General features: G+C 42.9%; 1 protein-coding gene across 1 annotated transcript; it reads left to right on the forward strand.

Annotated features, from left to right (window-relative positions):
- Positions 1–4,503: 4,503 nt before the first annotated feature.
- On the forward strand, positions 4,504–20,290 carry LOC142481765 (uncharacterized). The gene is given in 3 exon segments (XM_075582966.1): positions 4,504–4,867; positions 17,720–18,040; positions 18,043–20,290. Coding segments are annotated over 3 exon segments (1,713 nt in total). The 5' UTR covers positions 4,504–4,578; the 3' UTR covers positions 19,146–20,290.
- Positions 20,291–20,715: the final 425 nt, after the last annotated feature.

Here is a 20,715-nt window from a genome sequence, read left to right on the forward strand (position 1 = left end):
CAGCATACACTGGGCTGATTAGTGTAGTCCACTCTGAATGTCACCAGCAAAGTGCCACTCTGTAATCCACGACTCACACAACGCGCGTTTCTACTTAATAGTCTTCCTCAGGGGCTAATCTAACATCCTGCACTCTTTCCCTTCCTTAGATAACCCACCGCATTAAATTTTAAATTGGAGCGTCACGTGTGACGTCATCACGTGATGCGTCACATAACGCGTCATCACGCATATTTGCATATTCTAGTGCTCAAAACTTTCAAAGTATTGGCAATCAAAACTGTTACACAGCTATCCTATGGGCATGTTACATCACATATGTACTTTGCATCGCAGACCTTACAGCAGTAATCTCTTCAGCACTGTCAGTCCTGTCTCCTCACCAGCTTTCCTGCATGTGTGTACAGCCTGGGGTTTTAACACCTTGATTATGCAGCTGGGGTCAGACTAATTAAGCAACCCTTCTCAACTTAACCTCGTCACTGCTGCACTGCAAGCCTAAACATAGGTTTTCCAGGCATATGGCTGGTGACGTTCATTCACCCTGTCACACCTCCTCAAAGAAACAAATAAAGTTAGTTTGACATGATCTCTCCTTCATAAATCCATGCTGACAATTACTAATAATTTTGTTTTCCATTAGGTATTCCTGAATATTATCCCGTATTAAACCTTCAAGTAGTTTCCCCACTATTCCCCACAGCAGTTGTTGGGCCCCCGGTTCTTCCCCGCAGGTGTCCCCCGTGAGTCCGCAGCCTTGTACCCGTGGGCCCTCATGTGGTCTTCAGGGGTCCCCGCAGACCTAAGGAACCAACCCTGTATGTAAAAATAAATAAACCTGTCATATAAATTTAAATACATATCCCCCCTCCCCAACACATACAGTAATGTGCAAAATAACTATTATCCAGATATGGATAATAGATTATTTGCCCATTATTAAACACAAAACAGTATCAATAAAGTAAATAAATAGAGTTCTACTTACCCCCTGGCAATGTAATGGCGTCCGGTCATCAAACGGCTTCCGTTGGAAAAAAAATACATTGCAAATACTTTCAAATGCCAGTTAACCCCTTAATCACCTTAGCGGTTAATAACCACGAAAGTAATTAAGGGGTTAACCCACCCTGCACCCATTCATTTGTACAGTGGGTATTATATATATATATATATATATATATATATATATATATATATATATATATATATATATATATATAAAACCAATATACAAATTACCCAAATATGCAGAAATAAAAACATGAAATCTGAATCTCAAAAACAGCACATTGCATGTGAAAATTAAACCAGCTCACTGCATCTGAAAATAATATCAGGACATTGCAAAATAAATTATCTCATATCTTCCAACAAAACAGCACCTAGACAAATAAATATATACCAAATGGCATTCAAACAATTGCATTTTAATAAGCAAGTGATGCAATTAATCTGTGCATCATTTAACACTATGCCAAATCAAAGGTCAAAATAAAATAAACAATTACCAACAATATACAATGCCATCCAAACAATCAAATAAAAAGTAAGCAAGTAAACATTAAAAAAATTACCATCAAATCAATTACAATCCAATCAAAATCAATTACACAATTCCGTATTCAATTCCTAAAACCAAACCATTGTGAAAAAATGTAAACTTCAAACTAACCACCATCTTACAAAATCTAACTACCAAAAATAAGCCAATATTAAAAAGCAAGCCCCTGAAATAAAAGATTGCAAAGACCCTGAAAAATTAAATGTAACTAAATAAAAATAACATTACACACAACAATTTCTAAATAAAGATGCAAAATACATTTTAAAAACATGAAAAGAACTTAGAGAAACATTTGCAAAACAATCATATAGTATCTGTCACGCCTGTATGCCCGCAGACCTGGCAAGACCCCAGTACTAAGGTGGGAACGGTATTACACCACACACCCACAGCAGTGGGAGCAAGCCTGGAGTGTGGTATAGCGTTGCTGGGCCTGTAGAAAGAGTTTTTAATTAAACTTGCAACGCTTGATGGTGTCAGCATAAGAATAGTCGTGTCCGTGTGCCAATGTCCAGGGGTCCAGAGGGTAGAGTCGTCGGAGTACAAGCCAGGTCCTAGGAAGCCAGAGGTAAGCGAGGTAGAGTTCGTAGCAAGGTTCAAAGGGGTACCAGAGAGCAGAGTAGTCCAGGACAAGCAGGGGTCAAAAGCCAGGGGAATCCAAGATAAACACAGGAGCAGGATACAGCAGGGACACAGAGGGAGCACAGCATAGATCAGCACACACGGAAACAGGAACCATGCAGAGCGAGGAAAAAGTGGACAGACAAGGGTCATTAGTGAATGATCGTAGTTCCAACAGTAATGTGGAAGGAGGTAGTAGGGCCAGGTTTGGGAGGAAGTATGAGGAGCTCTGTTTTAGCCATGTTGAGTTTAAGGCGGCGTAGGGCCATCCAGGATGATATAGCAGAGAGACATTCAGAAAGCTTGGTTTGTACAGCAGGTGTTGAAAAGTATATTTGTGTGTCGTCAGCATAGAGGTGATAATTAAACCCAAAAGATGTTATTAGGTCACCTAGAGAGAGTGTGTACAGAGAAAAGAGAAGAGGTCCCAGGACAGAGCCCTGGGGTACCCCCACAGAGAGATCAATAGAGGTGTTAGCAGAAGAGACACTGAAAGTACGGTGGGAGAGGTAGGATGAGATCCAGGATAGAGCTTTGTTCCGAATACCAAGAGTATGGAGAATGTGAAGGAGAAGAGGGTGGTCCACGGTGTCAAATGCTGGAGAGAGGTCGAGTAATATGAGCAGAGTGCAATGACCTCTGTCTTTGGCAGCATGGAGGTCGTCGGTTATTTTAGCGAGGGCTGTTTCCGTGGAGTGAGCCGTGCGGAAGCCAGATTGTAGAGGGTCTAGGAGAGAATAGGTGTTGAGAAAATGGAGCAAGCGAGAGAATACAAGACATCCAAGGAGTTTAGAGGCAAAAGGCAGGAGGGAGACAGGTCGATAGTTAGAAAGACAGGTAGGGTCAAGCTTGCTGTTTTTGAGTAATGGTATAACTTGCATGTTTGAAGGAGGATGGAAAGGTTCCAGAGCAGAGGGAGGAGTTAAAAATGTGTGTGAGCGTAGGGATTATAGTAGGAGCAAGAGGTTTTAGGAGATGGGAGGGAATGGGGTCAAGAGGGCAAGTGGTAGAGGGAGAAGAGGCGATCAACAGCGACACATCCCCCTCTGAGACAGTGGAAAAAGAGTCAAGGAAGGCAGGAGGAGAGTTAGGAAGAGGTGTAGGATGGGAGGAAGAAACAGAGGGGATGTTCTGACGTATGGATTCCACCTTTTCCTTAAAATAGTCAGCAGAGTCCTGAGCGGAGATGGAGGAAGGAGAGGCAGCTGAGGGTGGCTTGAGTAGAGTATCAAAGACAGAGAACAGTCGGCGTGGGTTAGACTTGTGCATGTTGATTCGTGAAGAAAAGTAGGCTTGTTTAGCTTGCGAGAGGGCAGAGTTGAAACAGGATAGCATAAATTTGTAGTGAAGGAAGTCTGCGAGAGTATGAGATTTCCTCCAGAGGCGTTCAGAGGAACGAGTGAAGGAACGCAGCATGTGCGTGTGGGAATTTAGCCAGGGTCTAGGGTTAGAAGGGCGAGGGCGGCAGAGAGAAAGCGGGGCATGTAGATCAAGAGAGGAGGACAAGACAGAGTTGTAGTTCCTGACCAGGTTGTCAGGGTCTGTAGCAGACCTGAGAGAGGAGAGGGAGGAGCGTAAAGTGGACACAAAGTCAGGTAAGTGAATAGAGCGCAGGTTTCTGCAGAACCGGGGGTTAGATGGAAGGGGAGAAGCGAGATAGAGAGAATGAGATGAGGTGATGGTCAGAGAGAGGAAAAGGGGAAATGGAGAAATCGGAGAGAGAGAAGTTTTTAGTGAAAACCAGGTCTAAGTAGTGGCCATCCTTGTGGGTGCTGGCTGCAGTCCACTGTTGAAGGCCAAAAGAAGAGGTTAGAGAAAGAAAGCGGGAAGCCCAAGGGAGAGAGGGGTCATCAATGTGGCAATTGAAGTCCCCCAGGAGAAGAACAGGGGAATCTGAGGCGAGAAAGAGAGCCAGGATTCAAAGTGAGAGAGAAAGGCAGAAGGGGGATGAGTAGAGGTAGGTGGGCGATAGATGACCGCCACATGCTTTTTTTGTTCACACTATAGCACTGTACTGTTTGTTACTATGTTGCACTAAGAGGGCGTTGCTATTCTTATAGCTCTTGATCTGACTCTACTGTGGTTTTGTATATTAGATGGTTGTGTTATAACATAATCCTGAACCATTAAGTGTTTGAAATTAGTTCCTGTTTGAGGATGGATCAGATGTGCGTTTTGGTGTCCTGTCTTCACTGACTCTTTTTGGAGTTGTTTTGTGTTAATAATCTTAGGTTTAAAGCTTTTACAAAATTCTTTATATTTTTCCAAGAAAAGAAGATTCTACTAATTACGTTTCTTCTCTTTCATACAGACACAGCTGGTATCCAACACACATAACTCAAGGAACGTCCTATCTCAGCACCTTCAGAGCAGCACTGCCCTCTACCAGCATGGACAGAGGAGAACTTCCCACTACCAGCACGGACAGAGCAGCACTGCCCACTACCAGCACGGACAGAGGAGCACTGCCCACTACCAGCATGGACAGAGGAGCACTGCACACTACCAGCATGGACAGAGGAGCACTGCACACTACCTGCACGGACAGAGGAGCACTTCCCACTACCAGCATGGACAGAGGAGCACTGCCCACAACCAGCATGGACAGAGGAGCACTGCCCACAACCAGCATGGACAGAGGAGCACTGCCCACTACCAGCATGGATCCGCACTTGTTAAGTGAGTATTGTATATATTTCGATGGTTCTGAAATTTTGGATAAAATTGGAAATTTTGGTTCTGAAAATTGGGATATCTGGTTATTTTGCAGTTATGGGAGTTGTAATAAATATGGCAGAAATGATTAACTATTTTAATCAATATGGCACAAATTGTCTTAAAAATACAATAATTGTTTTTATTGCCTGTTAAACCCCTAACCAGGCCTTAGGTTTATAAGACTGATGGTATCTAGAGATAAGGACATCTGGTTCTGTAAGGGGGGGGGGGGACTTTAGATATGGCTGTCCTGACACTATAATAAACGTAAAGTTTTTAAATGTACCCTAAAAGGCATTCTTTAGGGGATTCTGCAGAGTATCAGGGGATGTGGCTAAATCTGCATATCCTGAATCTGATTGCACTTTGCAAGAATAACAAATAGATATTTGTAAATGTTGTGATTATACAAACCAAATAATATAAAAAACAGGGTTTTCTATGTATAATCTGATATGTTTCTCATGCAAAAATAGAAGTTATACGTTCATATTTCCTAACCAGGCAAGTATATTAAGTAGAACAGCGTTCACAGTCCACTGTCCAGATGGAGACAGTGGGTCAGAAAGGCCCCAAATTGCATGCCCTCAAATTCATACAAATGTGTTTATGATTGTATTACGCATTGTAGTAAAATAGTCTTGTCGTGAAATAAGCCTCAAAGCAGATGGTCTGGAGATCTGATAATGGTTAAAATAACTATTTTTTTTTTTTTTTTAAACAATCTTTTTTCCTTTATTGGAGACAGATGATAAATATTGTTACATTCAGGGGTTACAATCAGTACAGTATTTAACAATCGTATGGGAATAACTGGACTTGATTGTGTTCTATGGAGACATTCTCAATAAAGCATTTTCTCAGTTTGTGTCAAGAAAGAGATGGGTAGGGGGAGACTCAGGTTGGGGGGGGATAGATGGGAACGACATAAGATGGGGTGGGGGGGGCAGGTTTCGGGGAGGAGGGGGGGGGGAGGTGTTGGGGTATTCCTCTCTTATTGTCAGTGTTAGGGGTAGGTGGAGGGAGATGAGTTATTTATTTTATTTTTTTGGGTCTAGTCTGGTGGCGAGGTTCCCAAGCCTATCCATGGTTCCCAGGTGTTGTGGAATTGTGGCATTTTTTGTTTGAGCATTGCTGTTAGTTTTTCCATGCTCATGACTAGGTTTATTCTATTTACTACTGTCCTTCTTGAGGGTGCTTTCAGTTGTTTCCAGGCTGCTGCAACCACGCATCTTGCGGCTGTGAGTATGGCTGACATCAGTCTGGCCTCGGGGGCCGGGATGTCCTCCATTGGGCTGCCCAGCACGTATGTCAGAGGGTCCAGCGGGACCTCCAGGCCCAGGGTCTCGTCCAGCAATCTCTGGACTCTGGTCCAGAATTTCTGGATTTCGGGGCATGTCCACCAAATGTGGGCCATGTCCCCTTTTTGTCCACATCCTCTCCAGCACAGGTCCGATGTGCCGGGGAAGATCTGGCTCAATCTACTCGGGGTCAGGTACCAATGAAATAATATTTTGTATATGTTTTCTTTTGTTACCGAGCAAATTGAAGTTTTGGGGGCTGCCTCCCAGATGTCCTCCCACTCCTCGAGATCTATTGGTACGCCCAGGTCTAAACACCATTTTTGCATATAAGCATGTGTGGGTGAGGGGAGGGAGTTTTCGATTATACTGTAAATTGATGTGATTAGCCCCTTCTGGTATTCTCTCACTTGACAGAGGGACTCAAATTTGGTTACGGGGGGGAATTTTGAGGACGCGGACAGAGCTCTGAGAAAGTGTCGTAGCTGTAAGAATGCAAAAATGGGGAAGTGGGGGTCGCTAATTTGTTTTTGAGCTCCTGGAAGGACAGAGCTTCGTTATTCTCCAGCAGATCCGCTACCGTGTTAATATGAAGGTCCTGAAATAGACCGATTTGTGCTTGGGTGCATCCCGGAGGGAATTCACTTGCACCTCACAGTGTAGTTCCGCATCAGTCTCTGCCGTCGCGTCACTTCCGGTTTCTCGTCACGGGTGAGGGCGGGAAGCCGAAATGGGTCTGATGTCAGCAGTAGATTGCCAGTCCTTCAGTGCGCAAATTCTCTCCAAAAACTCTAACTCGAAGCAGTGTGCGAAACGCGTAGAGTTAGAGTTTTTGGAGAGAATTTGCGCACTGAAGGACTGGCAATCTACTGCTGACATCAGACCCATTTCGGCTTCCCGCCCTCACCCGTGACGCGAAACCGGAAGTGACGCGACGGCAGAGACTGATGCGGAACTACACTGTGAGGTGCAAGTGAAGCACCAGGCAGCAGCTTTACACTTCACCAACCTTCTATTGGCGGTTCTCTCCACCACCCATCTTATTTATGGAAAATGTGAGTTTCCTTAACATCTGTGACTAATACATATTTATAGTTCATACAGTATGCACTATTTGTGGTTTCTTTTACTTGCATATCATCCACTCCAGTGAGAGGTATCCTGACCCCAGCTACACAAAGGGCTCCAGTCAGAGAGAGATGGATCTCTGACATGCAGTAATACAATACGATTTTTGTGAGTTCATTTCCTATATTGATTATCTTTTTAGCAGTGATCTACCATCTGCACTATATATATATTTTTATTTTTTGCATATCACGAGTTCATCTGGCGCTCCTCCTCAACCCCAAGAAAAGAAACCTCTGTAATATAACAGGTGTACACTTTTTAATTCAATGAGGCTTTCATCTTTTCTACTTGCTTCATTAATGCGAACAATATCCCATTTCATCTTATCAAGTTCGCCTTCCAGTTCTTGCAATTCTGCTTCATTAGAGAGTGTCCGGCATTTTTTATAGATAACCAGATTCAGGTTTAAATGACTGCTTTTGTTTAACCTTCTCCTCCATGCCTTGTTCTTCCAGAGAATGAGAGCTGTTTCTTTTTAGTGTATTTTATATTGCGATTGAGACCTTACTTGCCATACTTGCCATGCCACGTTCATTTACTTGTACTTGCAGGCAAGTATTTTTCCCACTTTCTTGGACATGTTGCCACCTTCTCGGCACTTTCAGCAGTGAGAAGAATTTGAGGGAACTATATAAATATATTCTATCATGCCTTTATTTTTGTAATACAAAATACATTGAGAAAAGGTTCTCTTCTTTTGATTTTAGTGATTATTTTGGTAATCCAATCTGTATTATCATCACTAGCTTTGATCATGAAGCGTATTCCCTCCCCACTGTACAAATTGGGGGAGAAGACTATCACCTCCTGGAAATATCACAGATGGTATTGCTAGGTCAACCCCCAAAAGAAATAGGTGGTTATACCCCAGTTTAGTTTTTAGGACTACCTCCATAAATGCATATATCTGATCACTGAGCGTTATCCCTTCTTCTTGCAATTTCTCATGTTCCTGTCCACGTGGTGGTCATCTATTGCCCACCTACCTCTACTCACCCCCTTCTGTCTTTCTCTCTCACTTTGTATCCTAGCTCTCCTTTTTTCCTCAGACTCCCCTGTTCTTCTCTTTGGGGACTTCAACTGCCAAATGTATGACCCCTCTCGCCCTCGGGCTTCCCGCTTTCTCTCTCTAACCTCTTCTTTTGGCATTCTGCAGTGGACTGCAGCCAGCACCCAGAAGGATAGCAACTACCTAGACCTGGTTTTCACTAAAAACATTTCCGTCTCTGATTTCTCCATTTCCCTCTTTCCTATCTCTGACCATCATCTCCTCTCATTTTCTCTCTCTCACTTTTCACCTTCTCCACCTCCATCTACCCGTCGTTTCTGCAGTGACCTGCACTCTATTAACCTAACAGCGTTTCATTCCACTTTGCACTCCTCCCTCTCCTCTCTGCTCTGCTCCAGACCCTGACAACCTGGTTAGGAACTACAACTTTGCCCTATCCTCCTCTCTTGATCTACATGCCATGCTTTCTCTCTGCCGTTCTCACCCTTCTAACCCCAGACCATGGCTAAATTCCCACAAGCGCATGCTGCATTCCTGCACTCGTTACTCTGATCGCCTCTAGAGGAAATCTCACACTCTCGCAGACTTTCTCCACTACAAATGTATGTTTCAACTGTGCCCTCTCCCAGGCTAAACAAACCTACTTTTCTTCACTAATCAACATGCACAAGTCTAACCCATGCCGACTCTTTTCTGTCTTTGATTCCCTACTCAGACCATCCTCTGCTGCCTGCTTTTACTTCCTCAATCTCACTTAAGGACTTTGCTGACTTTTTCAAGGAAAAGGTGCAATACATACATCAGGACATTCCCTCTGTATCCTCCTCCCATCCTACACCTCTTCTTAACTCTCCTCCTGCCTTCCATGATTTTTCCCGCTTTCAAAGAGGAGGATGTATCATTGTTGATCTCCTCTTCTCCCTCTACTACTTTCCCACTTGACCCCATACCCTCCCATCTCCTAATACCTCTTGCTCCTACTAAAATCCCTACACTAACACACTTTTTTAATTCCTTCCTCTACTCTGGTACCTTTCCCTCCTTCTTCAAATATGCAACAGTTATACCATTACTCAAAAAGAGTAAACGTGACCATACCTGTCTTTCTAACTATTGTCCTGTAGCCCTCCTGCCTTTTGCCTCTAAACTTATTGAACGTCTTTGTAGACGGACGTTCACAGAGGTATGCAAGAGAGACTGATTATTGTGAAATTAAAGAAGGCTTTTTATTGCGCCTGTTCCCTCAACATCAGGAAACCATCCAAACAAAGGGTAAACAAAGCTTCTATTCATTTGGGAGTATTTCTAGTGAAACACTATGCAGTTCACAACTCCCCTAAATAAGCATGTATGCCAGCCCCAAAACATATAGCATGAAATAAGCAGATATACGAAGTCTCTTAAGAATGTCAGTCTTATCTGTTCCTTGGAGGGAAAATCTTCTCTGTTCCTGGTTCAGCTCCCTTCCCTCAGGGTGTGTCAGCATTCAGGTTTAGAAGTTTTCCCTGTATCTTGAAAGCAACTATGCTGTGTCTTCTGGCAGAGCTCAAGACAGGTTGTGAGAGTAAAGACAATCTCTCCTCTCTCTCCAAAGTTCAGCTCAGGTATGAGCTAAGGAGTCTCATTTCCTGTCTCACAAGACAGGCTTTTGTAAGCAATCTAAATCAGGCAGGTGGTGTTTATTAATTGACTACCAACAGTTAACCACCACAATGCTAGATTAAAGGCACATTACTTGAACAGGGATTACTCCCCTGTTACATACCTCCCCTGTTTGTGGGAAGCTCGGGCTTGCCACGGCCAAAGCCCATCCTTCCACTCTCATTCTAGTTATCTCAGTGACTTGAATGAGAGTGGATGGAGGAAGGAAACCCTCAGTCCTGCTGGGATTGGAGCCCTTTCTCCAGTTTATTCGTGTCTTCTCCCGAAGGTGCTTGAGATCAGCACCCCTCAGTCGCTCGAGGAGGACTTTTTCCAAGTATAGTCTTTTTTCTACGTGCGCGGTCATGAGATTTCCCTCGCGTCGGGTGCTCGTCTTATTGTAGGCATACTGTATGGCAGCAGTTGCAGAGCGTTTAAAAACAGCCCTTTGAGTTTTCCGCTCTTGAAGCTGTCTCTCTGCCCTTTTCCCACGCAATGGGGTTGCTAGTTCAGCCTCTTTGAGATTAAGTTGCAATTCCACACCCACTTCCAGAGAATGTCCCATCTTTTCAGCTTCATCAGCTAAGGATTCTTCTGGTTTTAATTCAGCACGTGTACCTTCTTTTGTTGCCTGCTGGGCGGCTGAAGGTTTTGCTAGTGCTTGTTTAGGTGGTTCAAATTTTGCAACCTTGTCTTTCAGATGAGCGGTATTCCCAGCTCTCACTGTACCCTTGTCTTCATGGGTTTTTGAGGCTGTGGGATACTGACGCTTAGTCAGGGTCAATACCTGTCCTTGTAGGACTGAAATCTCATCCGCGAGAGATCCCTGTTTTTTGAGTGCGTCTTGCAAGTCTCTTCTCAGGGAATTTATCTGCATGCTTTGCTTTCTCTGAGCTTGCTTCCACATTTTTATTGCATTGTGAAGCACTATGAACTTCTTTGCTGGGGCCACAGTTACTTGTTTCAGTTTCTGGACCTTCCTGTGCTCCCTTTTGTGCCGCGTCACCTGGGTTCTAAGTTTGGCTTTTAGCGTTGCTTTGGTGATGCTCAGGGTAGCCTTCAGTTTCTCATGCTGCTTTGCGGGTCATACTGGGTCATCAGACGTTCCTGCAGCACTTGGATTTCTTTAACAGCCTGCATATTGTCATCCTGCAGAGTTCGCTGCTTCTCCTCGGCCTTCTCGAGGTGCGTACGCAGACCTTGCAGTTGGTTCTGCAGTCGGTGCTCTGCTTCAAACTTCTCATCTTCCAAAAGTCTATTTATTTCTTTAAGCTCGTGCAGCTTTTCATTTTTTTCCTTGACGTCGTTTGTCAAATTAAAATTTTCTTCTTTGAGTTTTACGTTTTTTCTTTGTAATCTTAAATGTTCTCCTTTTTCAGTCTCTGTACTATTCAGGGCCTCTTTGCAGTCCTCCTTCCATTTACGCACATCTGCTTTGAGACAGACAGTCTCCTGGCTTGTGACATCCTTCTCTAGGTTGAGGGTCTGAAGCTCCTTCTGGGAGACTTGGAGATTTGTATTAAGATTGGCAATCGTTTCTTTAGAAATGTCCAGCTCCTCAGTGAGACTGTGTAGTTCCTTTCTGGAAACTTCCAGGTCTGTGCAGCAGCTGTTGGTCTCATGATGTGAGGCATCCAGTGCTCTACGGAGTGTCTGAACCTCTTTCTGAGATACGTCCACCTCTATCCGGACACTGTTGACCTCCTGTTGTGAGGCATTCAGCTCTATGCGAAGAGTGTGAACCTCTTGCTGGAAGACTGTCATCTGCTTCAGTGCCTCCTCATACTTCTGCTTTAGCGTAGCCACCATTTTATCAGATTGGCTCTGCTTTTCATCCATGGCGGAAATTGTAGCATTTGCAGTATCTAGCTCAGTCTTGAGATCGTCCAATTCTGTCACAGATTCAGAGTACATTGCGAGCACCGTCATCTGTAACTCAGCATTATCTGCTCTCTCAAGTTTCAATTGTTCTCGAAGTAGATCACAGTCACGCCTGGCAATTTTCAGGGCGTCTTCAGGGCTGGTCAAGGGATCGTCACTCACTGGTTCCGGCTCCGCTTCCCTGGGATGACTGGTTGAGGGTTCCTCACTGTTGGCACCGGACAGACACTTCTTTGGGGTACACGATTTCTGCCTTGGGCCCTCTGGATATTCGGTTATCCTCGGGACGAATTCTCCATTTTCTCTAGGCTGCAGGGCAACTCGGTCCCCCTTTTCCTCCACAGGATCTGCGTACGTGTCTGTTCCTTCCACGGTAAGTAAAGAACCGCTTTTGTTTTTCCGCCTTTTTGTTTTGGATGACTCCGTCCCATCAGGAATACTGGGGTCTCCTTTATTTGAAATTTTAGCAGCATCACTGGATCCACCCGGCTTTTCTTGCAACTGTAAAAGCTGACGGAAATATTCGGTGAGCCACTGCTCCCACTCTGTCTCCTGCTGATCATATTCGTCATCAAAGGGAGCGGTCTTTTCTGTTCGTGCCGAGTTCAGGCACCCCCACCATTCTTGGGGTGTTTTGTGGGTGTGACTCGGTTCGGGTTCCCCGTAAGAGATGTCTTCCTCTTTATTGGACTGGAAGGGCCACTCTTCCGTGGGGTAGGGTTCATTACAGGAACACTGCATCTTGTCCTCCATTTTTAGGCTATCAGGTGTAATTTTCTTCCTGACCTCAGGAGGCGCTATTGCAGCTGTTGCCACTGTATTTGCTAGAACCCCCGATTGTGGTAGTCCTACAGGTGGGCATATTTTGCGTGTAGAGGTCGTAGCTCTCACAGGCATCTCTGTAGAATTTTTCTTTCTTGGATAAGTTTTCAATATCAACAGTACTGTGCATGCATTTTCTCTCATCAGGTATACAAGATGTGCAGTTGCTAGGTAAAAAAAAGTCTATTTGCTTTACACCATTTACTTTCTAGGTGTAATCTCTCATTAGGTATGCTGAATGTGTAGTTGCTAGGTAAAAACTTCTGTTTGCTTTACACCATTTACTTGCTAGGTGAAATCCCTCCGCTTCAGCAACAGAATTTGGTTTTCTGCTTGAGTTCAGTAATTTCCAGTCTCATCTTTGGGTATTATGGCATTCACACTTCACACTTTCGGTGTCTGTTTTGCTCCCAAGATATATATAGGCAGACTTTTTTTTTACTTGCAGAAAAAAAACATTCTTTGCAGTGGAATATTTCTTTCACTCCCGGCAGGGTAACTCAACACTCAGCAATTGGCCTTGAAATACCTTTTACACAGTTCAGCAATCCCTTTTCCCCCTATAGGGCAATTTTACACTCAGCATTTGTTTGCTAAAAATTCCCCTGCTTCAGCACAGTCTTGTATCAATTTTCACACTTTTCTGCATATACACCATTCACAGTTGGTAGCCCTATGCGGTGTGGCAACCTTTATTTGCAAAAACAGTACCACTCGTGGGTCACCATCTGTATTCACTGCTTCAGCAAAACTTTTGAAAACAACAAACACCTATCCCTTTTTAAGGGCTGACTCACTTCTTGAACCCTAACTTTGGCTGGAAGGCAAAACCCCTATTTCAATGACCATATTACACTTTGTGATAGGCAAATAAGGTTTAGCTGCTTCAGCAGTCTCTCTCCTCTTGGGATTGGGGAAAAGAGTCCATCTGTGGTTTTGTAAGTTTCAGTGCGGTGTAAGTTTCAGTGGTGTGTATCACTTTAACTCTGGTCTCTGCTGCATGAGATTTTTTTTTTTTTTTTTTTTAAGTTGCTCAGACTGTAGGCAAAAAGCATTAAAAAAAATTTCACATAAAAAATCTCCGGTCCTTTTTAACTTCAAAGACACCTCTCGTCCCACTTCGGACACCATATGTAGACGGACGTTCACAGAGGTATGCAAGAGAGACTGATTATTGTGAAATTAAAGAAGGCTTTTTATTGCGCCTGTTTCCTCAACATCAGGAAACCATCCAAACAAGGGGTAAACAAAGCTTCTATTCATTTGTGAGTATTTCTAGTGAAACACTATGCAGTTCACAACTCCCCTAAATAAGCATGTCTCCCAGCCCCAAAACATATAGCATGAAATAAGCAGATATACGAAGTCTCTTAAGAATGAAAGTCTTATCTGTTCCTTGGAGGGAAAATCTTCTCTGTTCCTGGTTCAGCTCCCTTCCCTCAGGGTGTGTCAGCATTCAGGTTTAGAAGTTTTCCCTGTGTCTTGAAAGCAGCTATGCTGTGTCTTCTGGCAGAGCTCAAGACAGGTTGTGAGAGTAAAGACAATCTCTCCTCTCTCTCCAAAGTTCAGCTCAGGTATGAGCTAAGGAGTCTCATTTCCTGTCTCACAAGACAGGCTTTTGTAAGCAATCTAAATCAGGCAGGTGGTGTTTATTAATTGACAACCAGCAGTTAACCACCACACTGCTAGATTAAAGGCACATTACTTGAACAGGGATTACTCCCCTATTACAGTCTTGTATTCTCTCGGTTGCTCCATTTTCTCACCACCAATTTTTTCCTAGACCCTCTACCATCTGGCTTCCACACTGCTCACTCCACTGAAACAGCCCTCACTACAATAACTAATGACCTCCATGCTGCCAAAGACACTGCTCATATTACTCAACCTCTCTGCAGCATTTGATACTGTGGATCAACCTTTTCTCTTTCACATTCTCCATACTCTTGTTATACTTTTTATGGTTTATCTTATTTGTAGCTGCAAAGGCAAGCAGGATCTTATCTAGCTGTAAACAGGGAATTGATGGAAGGGTAGTGTGGTGGTGAAGAGGTTAACTGGGCTTGTAATAAAGTTCAGGCCCACTTGGTTAACCTTGACCCGTGTGTTAGGGTCTTAGAGTGTCAGCTCTAGGACCCAGATGTCAAAAATGTATTACTGCAACTGTATACTGATTTTGCGACATTAAAGAATGATGTGATTTTATTTCCTCTCCGGGGATGCTGGGATCGGGAGATTTCTAGGCTGTAAGTTTCAGGGTGGGTTTGGCGGAGAAAGTCTTTGCAGAATGCGGCTATGTAGCGGGGTTCCGGGTTATGGGATACCCCAACAGTTGTATACGGAGATTGAGTGATATCCTCTGATACTGCTAAGCGCATTACTCCGCCAACCTTGTACCCTGAAAACGCTCTTACGACTCACTGCCAGAGTCCCTGCTGCAGCATCTTCCAGACAAGGTAAATGGGTATGAAGGGGTTAAAAGATATCTGCAGGTATACACAGAGTCCTTAGTATAGCATGGGACTCCCCAGTATAGCAGAGGTACCCCCATACTGTACATGCCCAGGTATCCTGAGCCTAGAGTAGGGGTTCAGGAAGGTGCTCACGCTAAGGTTATGAAGCTGAGCAGACTTGCAGTGTTAAAGAGTATGTTTCTAATGTGTGCCAGGAATGAGGCTAGGGATTTGTAGGGCTTTCTAAGTTATAGACTCTGGAAGGCACAGATGGTTACTAGGCTCGTCTCCGGTGTGTCTGTCCAGGGGCCATACTTGAAAGGGCTCAGAGATTCCTAGGTGTGAGGCCAGATGGGCCCTGCAATTATTATAGGGCACCCATATCCTGGCATGAAACAAGACAACCTAACACCCTTTGCTAAACAGCCAGCCGCTGTGGAGCCTCGCACCGTGGGGGGGGGGGGGGCGAAGGGGCAGAGGGGGCTATTTCACCTGCCCGGGGAAAAGGCTCAGGGGTGGAAAACCCTGTATGAGTGTTTTAGATTGGTCGTTATGCGGTTGCTAAGGTTTTTTGATTGGGCTGCAGGTTTTCTGGGACCTGGATACCAGAGGTTTGAAAAGCTCTGACACAGGTCAGATTTTTCGGTTCTAAGTGTTCTAAGAGTTCCATCTAAGAGTTTCATCCATTCCATCTTGTGTGATTCACCTGAGATTCAGTCCCATTGGAGAAGTGGCCTGGAATATTTTGCTGTGTGTTTGCAATTAGGAAAGATTAGTTTTGTTATCCCAGTTTTCCAAAGTAAGTGTGTCTTTTTACTGTATTTTTGTGTAACATAGTTGTGTGCGTTCATTAGGTGAATAAAAGCAATTTATTTTTATCTCTCTGCTTGCTCAATCAATGATCCCGGTAATTAAAAGTGGTAATAAGCGGGTCTTACCGTGACAAGCAGTAAGCATAATTGTGCCCCTCTATATAGCATTAGTAAGATCACACCTTGAATATGGAGTACCGTTTTGTGCACCACTCTTATAAAAAAGACATTATGAAACTTGAAAAAGTGCAGAGAAGATGCATCAAATGAATAAAGGAGATGGATAATCTGACATGAGAAGAGGCTAGCTAAATTAGATTTATTTACATTAGAAAAGAGGCATCTAAGAGGGAATATGATAACTATATACAAATATATTTGGTGACAATGACAATACAAGGGGCTTTCAAATTAACTATTCATCCCAAGGGCAGTACAAAGGACTCAGGGCCATCCCTTAAGGTTGGAGGAAAGAGATTTCACCAGCAACCATGGATAGGGTTCTTTACAATAAGGGCTGTTAAAATGTGGAATTCATTACCCATGGAGCCTGTTTAAATATCTTTAAAAAAAAAAAATAAAGTTGGACATCTTTTAAGAAAGATATCCAAAGGGACCGTCTATCCACTCATGGTTGACCCCCACAGCTAGTAGCCAAATAAGATATAAGTGCGGAGCAGGAAAAAAAGACCTTTTGAAGATGCGGGGTAAGGGCCACTTGCAGACCCGCTTCCCATGTGGGGCTAGTGGCCGCAATTGCAGCAGCCCACGGATGGAGCTCACACAGCTCACGAGAGTCCGTCCCCTCTGTGTCTCCTGGTCTTGTGATACCTGAAAGGGTAATGACGGACTTCCTGCGCGACCACGATCCAGAAACTCGCCCGAAACATGTGGAAGGAGGTCTTTTTTGTCATGTTCTAGTATCTGTTTTATGTAGACTTAATAAATTGATTTTATTACCTACCTGGTGAGTCTGTCATCCCAAGGAGCAGCGCTGATATCGATCATCTTCTCTTTCTTTATCTTTTTAGAAAGGAAAGGTATACAGTGATAAACCAAATAAGTAAACGTGGGAAGGATGTTGATCCAGGGAGAAATCTAATTGCCATATTTGGAGTCAGAAAGGAGTTTATTTCCCCCTTATGATATTTCACTTGGGATTTTGTTTGCCTTCCACTGGATAAATATATATGGTAAATATAAATATAGGATAAAGTATCTGTTGTCTAAATTTAGCATAGGTTGAACATGTCTTTTTTCTACCTTATTCACTATGTATGTAAGACATAAAATGGAGCAATTGAGGTGAGTTTAGGTGTCTATGTATACTTCTCTCACCTTTCTTTACACTATATATTTCTATCTGGTTGGATTAATATCATTAACTCACTAGTAAGACAGACCAGGGTTTCCTTAACTTTACATCTCATAGAAAATTTCAATGATAATTCCGATTTGGAGGCTGTGAAGGTACACATATATAATCATTACAGTAATGAATAGATATAATATGTATTAAAAGTAATTCACTGTGTTAGCTGCCAGGTACATACTGTATTGCGGGTCTTTGAGGTCCGCCACCTAAGTCATTGTTTTTTTTGTATATCCAGCGGCCACAATTTTAAAGCCATGGGTATAGAGTAAACAGAACATTTTGTTAATTAAGTAGTGATCAAGTAAATTCTGCAAAGTATTTTTTATTCATAATTTGCTTTACAGATTGAAAACATTTGAGTTCTGTCTTTTTTCTTTACTTTTGTTAGAGAACTGCCTAAACGAGGAGCAGAACTGGAGCGCTGATATGTCCAGAAGCTCATTCACTTCCTGCGCCCCTGAAGTGCCAAAAAACAATGATTCCTACCACATGTTGGGCATGTGCAAGGAACCAGTGCCACATGATGATGAATTTACAGGCCTTGTACAGCTCACAGCACAGACTGACTCCAAGTATGGGACAAGCAAAAGATACCGGAAAGATTCAAGAAGGAGCTGCAGTGCTCAGCTTTTTGTGTGTAAGTGTGGGGAAAACTTCTCACTTAATAGGGACTTGATTACACACCTATGTGTCCACACTAGCAAACAACCTTTACTTGTAACGACTGTGGAAAACATTTTTCACTGAAGGGGAAACTACTATCACACCAGAGGATTCACACAGGGAGGAAACCTTACACATGTTCAGAGTGTGGGAAAAGCTTTTTACAGAAGGGCCATCTCGTCACACACCAGAGGATTCACACAGGGGAGAAACCTTACACATGTACAGATTGTGAGAAACAATTCAGTGATAAGAGCAGCCTCCTCAAACACCAGAGGATTCACACAGGGGAGAAACCTTACACATGTACAGAGTGTGAGAAACAATTCAGTGATAAGAAAGGCCTCCTCAGACACCAGATAATTCATACAGGGGAGAAACCTTACACATGTTCAGAGTGTGAGAAAAAATTCTGTGATGAGAGAAACCTCCTCAGACACCAGATTATTCATACAGGGGAGGAACCTTACACATGTTCAGAGTGTGGGAAAAGCTTTTCACGAAAGGACAGTCTCGTCACACACCAGAGGATTCACTCAGGGGAGAAACCTCACATATGTACAGAGTGTGAGAAACAATTCCGTGATGAGAAACGCCTCCTCAGACACCAGATGATTCATACAGGGGTGAAACCTTACACATGTACAGAGTGTGAGAAACAATTCCGTGATGAGAAGAGCCTCCTCACACACCAGATGATTCATACAGGGGAGAAACCTTACACATGTACAGAGTGTGAGAAACAATTCAGTGATGAGAAATGCCTCCTCAGACACCAGATGATTCATACAGGGGTGAAACCTTACACATGTACAGAGTGTACAAAAAGGTTTTCAAAGAAGGACCATCTACTCACACACCAGATGATTCACACAGGGGAGAAACCTTACACATGTACAGAGTGTGAGAAACAATTCAGTTTTAAGAGCAGCCTCCTCATACACCAGAGGATTCACACAGGGGAGAAACCTTCCACATGTACAGAGTGTGATAAAGAATTCAGTGATAAGAGCAGCCACTCCATCCACCAGAGGATTCATACAGGGGAGAAACCTTTCAGATGTACGGAGTGCGGGGAAACCTTTTCACGGAAGGACTATCTCCTCAAACACCAGATGATTGAACACGTGAATAATGTCTCCTCTGTGTGAGTGTGAGAAGCAATTCATTGGTAAGATGCCCTCTCCAGACACCAGATGATTCACACAGTGGGGAAACCTCTCAGATGTACAGTGTGCGTGAAAATTGGTTTATTAGCAAAGGTTTTTTTTTTGTTTTGTTTTTAAATGTAATGTATTTTATTTTGTGGTTCTTTTCATTTTTAGGTTGTCCGTTGATATGGAATTCTGGACTAAAAGGGTCTTTTTGTTGATAGAGGGGGCCAGATTTGCTTGTAATGTAATAACTACATGTGGTGAATGGGTTAAATGTGTATGTATGTATGTCCAGATGACTAATGGTTCTGCTCTCATTTAAAAAAAAACTGTCACTAGACAGTTTTACAATCAACAACAGGGTTGGTCATTCTTCCAGAGTATGTGATAGACTGTATTCTGTTGTGGTCTGTTTTTACAAGATAAAAACAGATATAGAATTGTTGAGAAAAGTCAAGTCAGCCTTTTAATATAGAATTGCTAAGGAATGACAAGTCAGTTTTTGTAATCTGCTTATTAATGTAACATGTGATGTATATCAAACTGTATAAAAACTGAACAAAGAGTGCCTTTCTTCAGAATCAGCCTAAAGTCTTGCATGACACATTGATTCTCCCTGCATATGTTTGTATTGTAAGTATCACTAAACTTACTCTTTCAAAGAACCTGGACTCCAGTTATCGATAATCAGCCTGCATCTGAGGTTCCATAACAGCATTCATTGCCATTATGGAAATCTATGCCCGAATTGTAGGTCTGGTTTACCATTGTAACAATGAGTGGAGGGGGTGTGGGTAGTTGACATGGGGAGGGTGGTTAGTCCTCTCGGGTGCGTAGCAGGAGGGGGGGTTGACCCCTTAATTAACACAGCGGTTAATAACCACTAAGGTAATTAAGGGGTTACAGGTCAGTAATTTTATTTTACTGTCGGTGCCCATTAAAGATGAGCAGGACGAGGATGGTCTTCATCCTTGAACCAACAATTAATGGAGTAAGAATAACCCCATACAAGAATCCCTCTTACTTGCACTCAAAGTACATATGTAGATATGATGATCTTAGTAACCCATCAGATTCTAATATCTTGTATAAGAGAACTAATGTTGTGATATAAATATCCTCTTATGTACAACTAATGTTCAAGAAAAAAATAATAAAGTTTTATTAAACATATGACGTCAGCAACTCGTGAATATTATTTACAGTGCTTTAAAAATTCCCCAAATGAGAGGCTGCATGTGTTAGTAAACTCTTATAAATATCCTGGTAATTATGGATATATAATCTGTCCACAATACAACACTAGTATATGAAGTATCCTTATCAATTGTAAGTAAATACTAAGGTATATTTAAACTCCTATTTGGACATAGAAAATCTCACATCCTTTGACACCTCATGGATGTATACGGTCCGTGGAGATACAATAGTTAATCCTTTAAACTGATATTCCACTTCTAGTGTATACAAAAGAGACGTGTCTATAGCAACATACTTCTCAGAATAGCATGCACTATAGTGCTACAGACTGGTATTATTAATCTATTGCTTCATCTTAATATAAGCA

This window comes from Ascaphus truei, unplaced genomic scaffold (genome assembly GCF_040206685.1).
Source record: "Ascaphus truei isolate aAscTru1 unplaced genomic scaffold, aAscTru1.hap1 HAP1_SCAFFOLD_2810, whole genome shotgun sequence".
Classification (NCBI taxonomy): domain Eukaryota; kingdom Metazoa; phylum Chordata; class Amphibia; order Anura; family Ascaphidae; genus Ascaphus; species Ascaphus truei.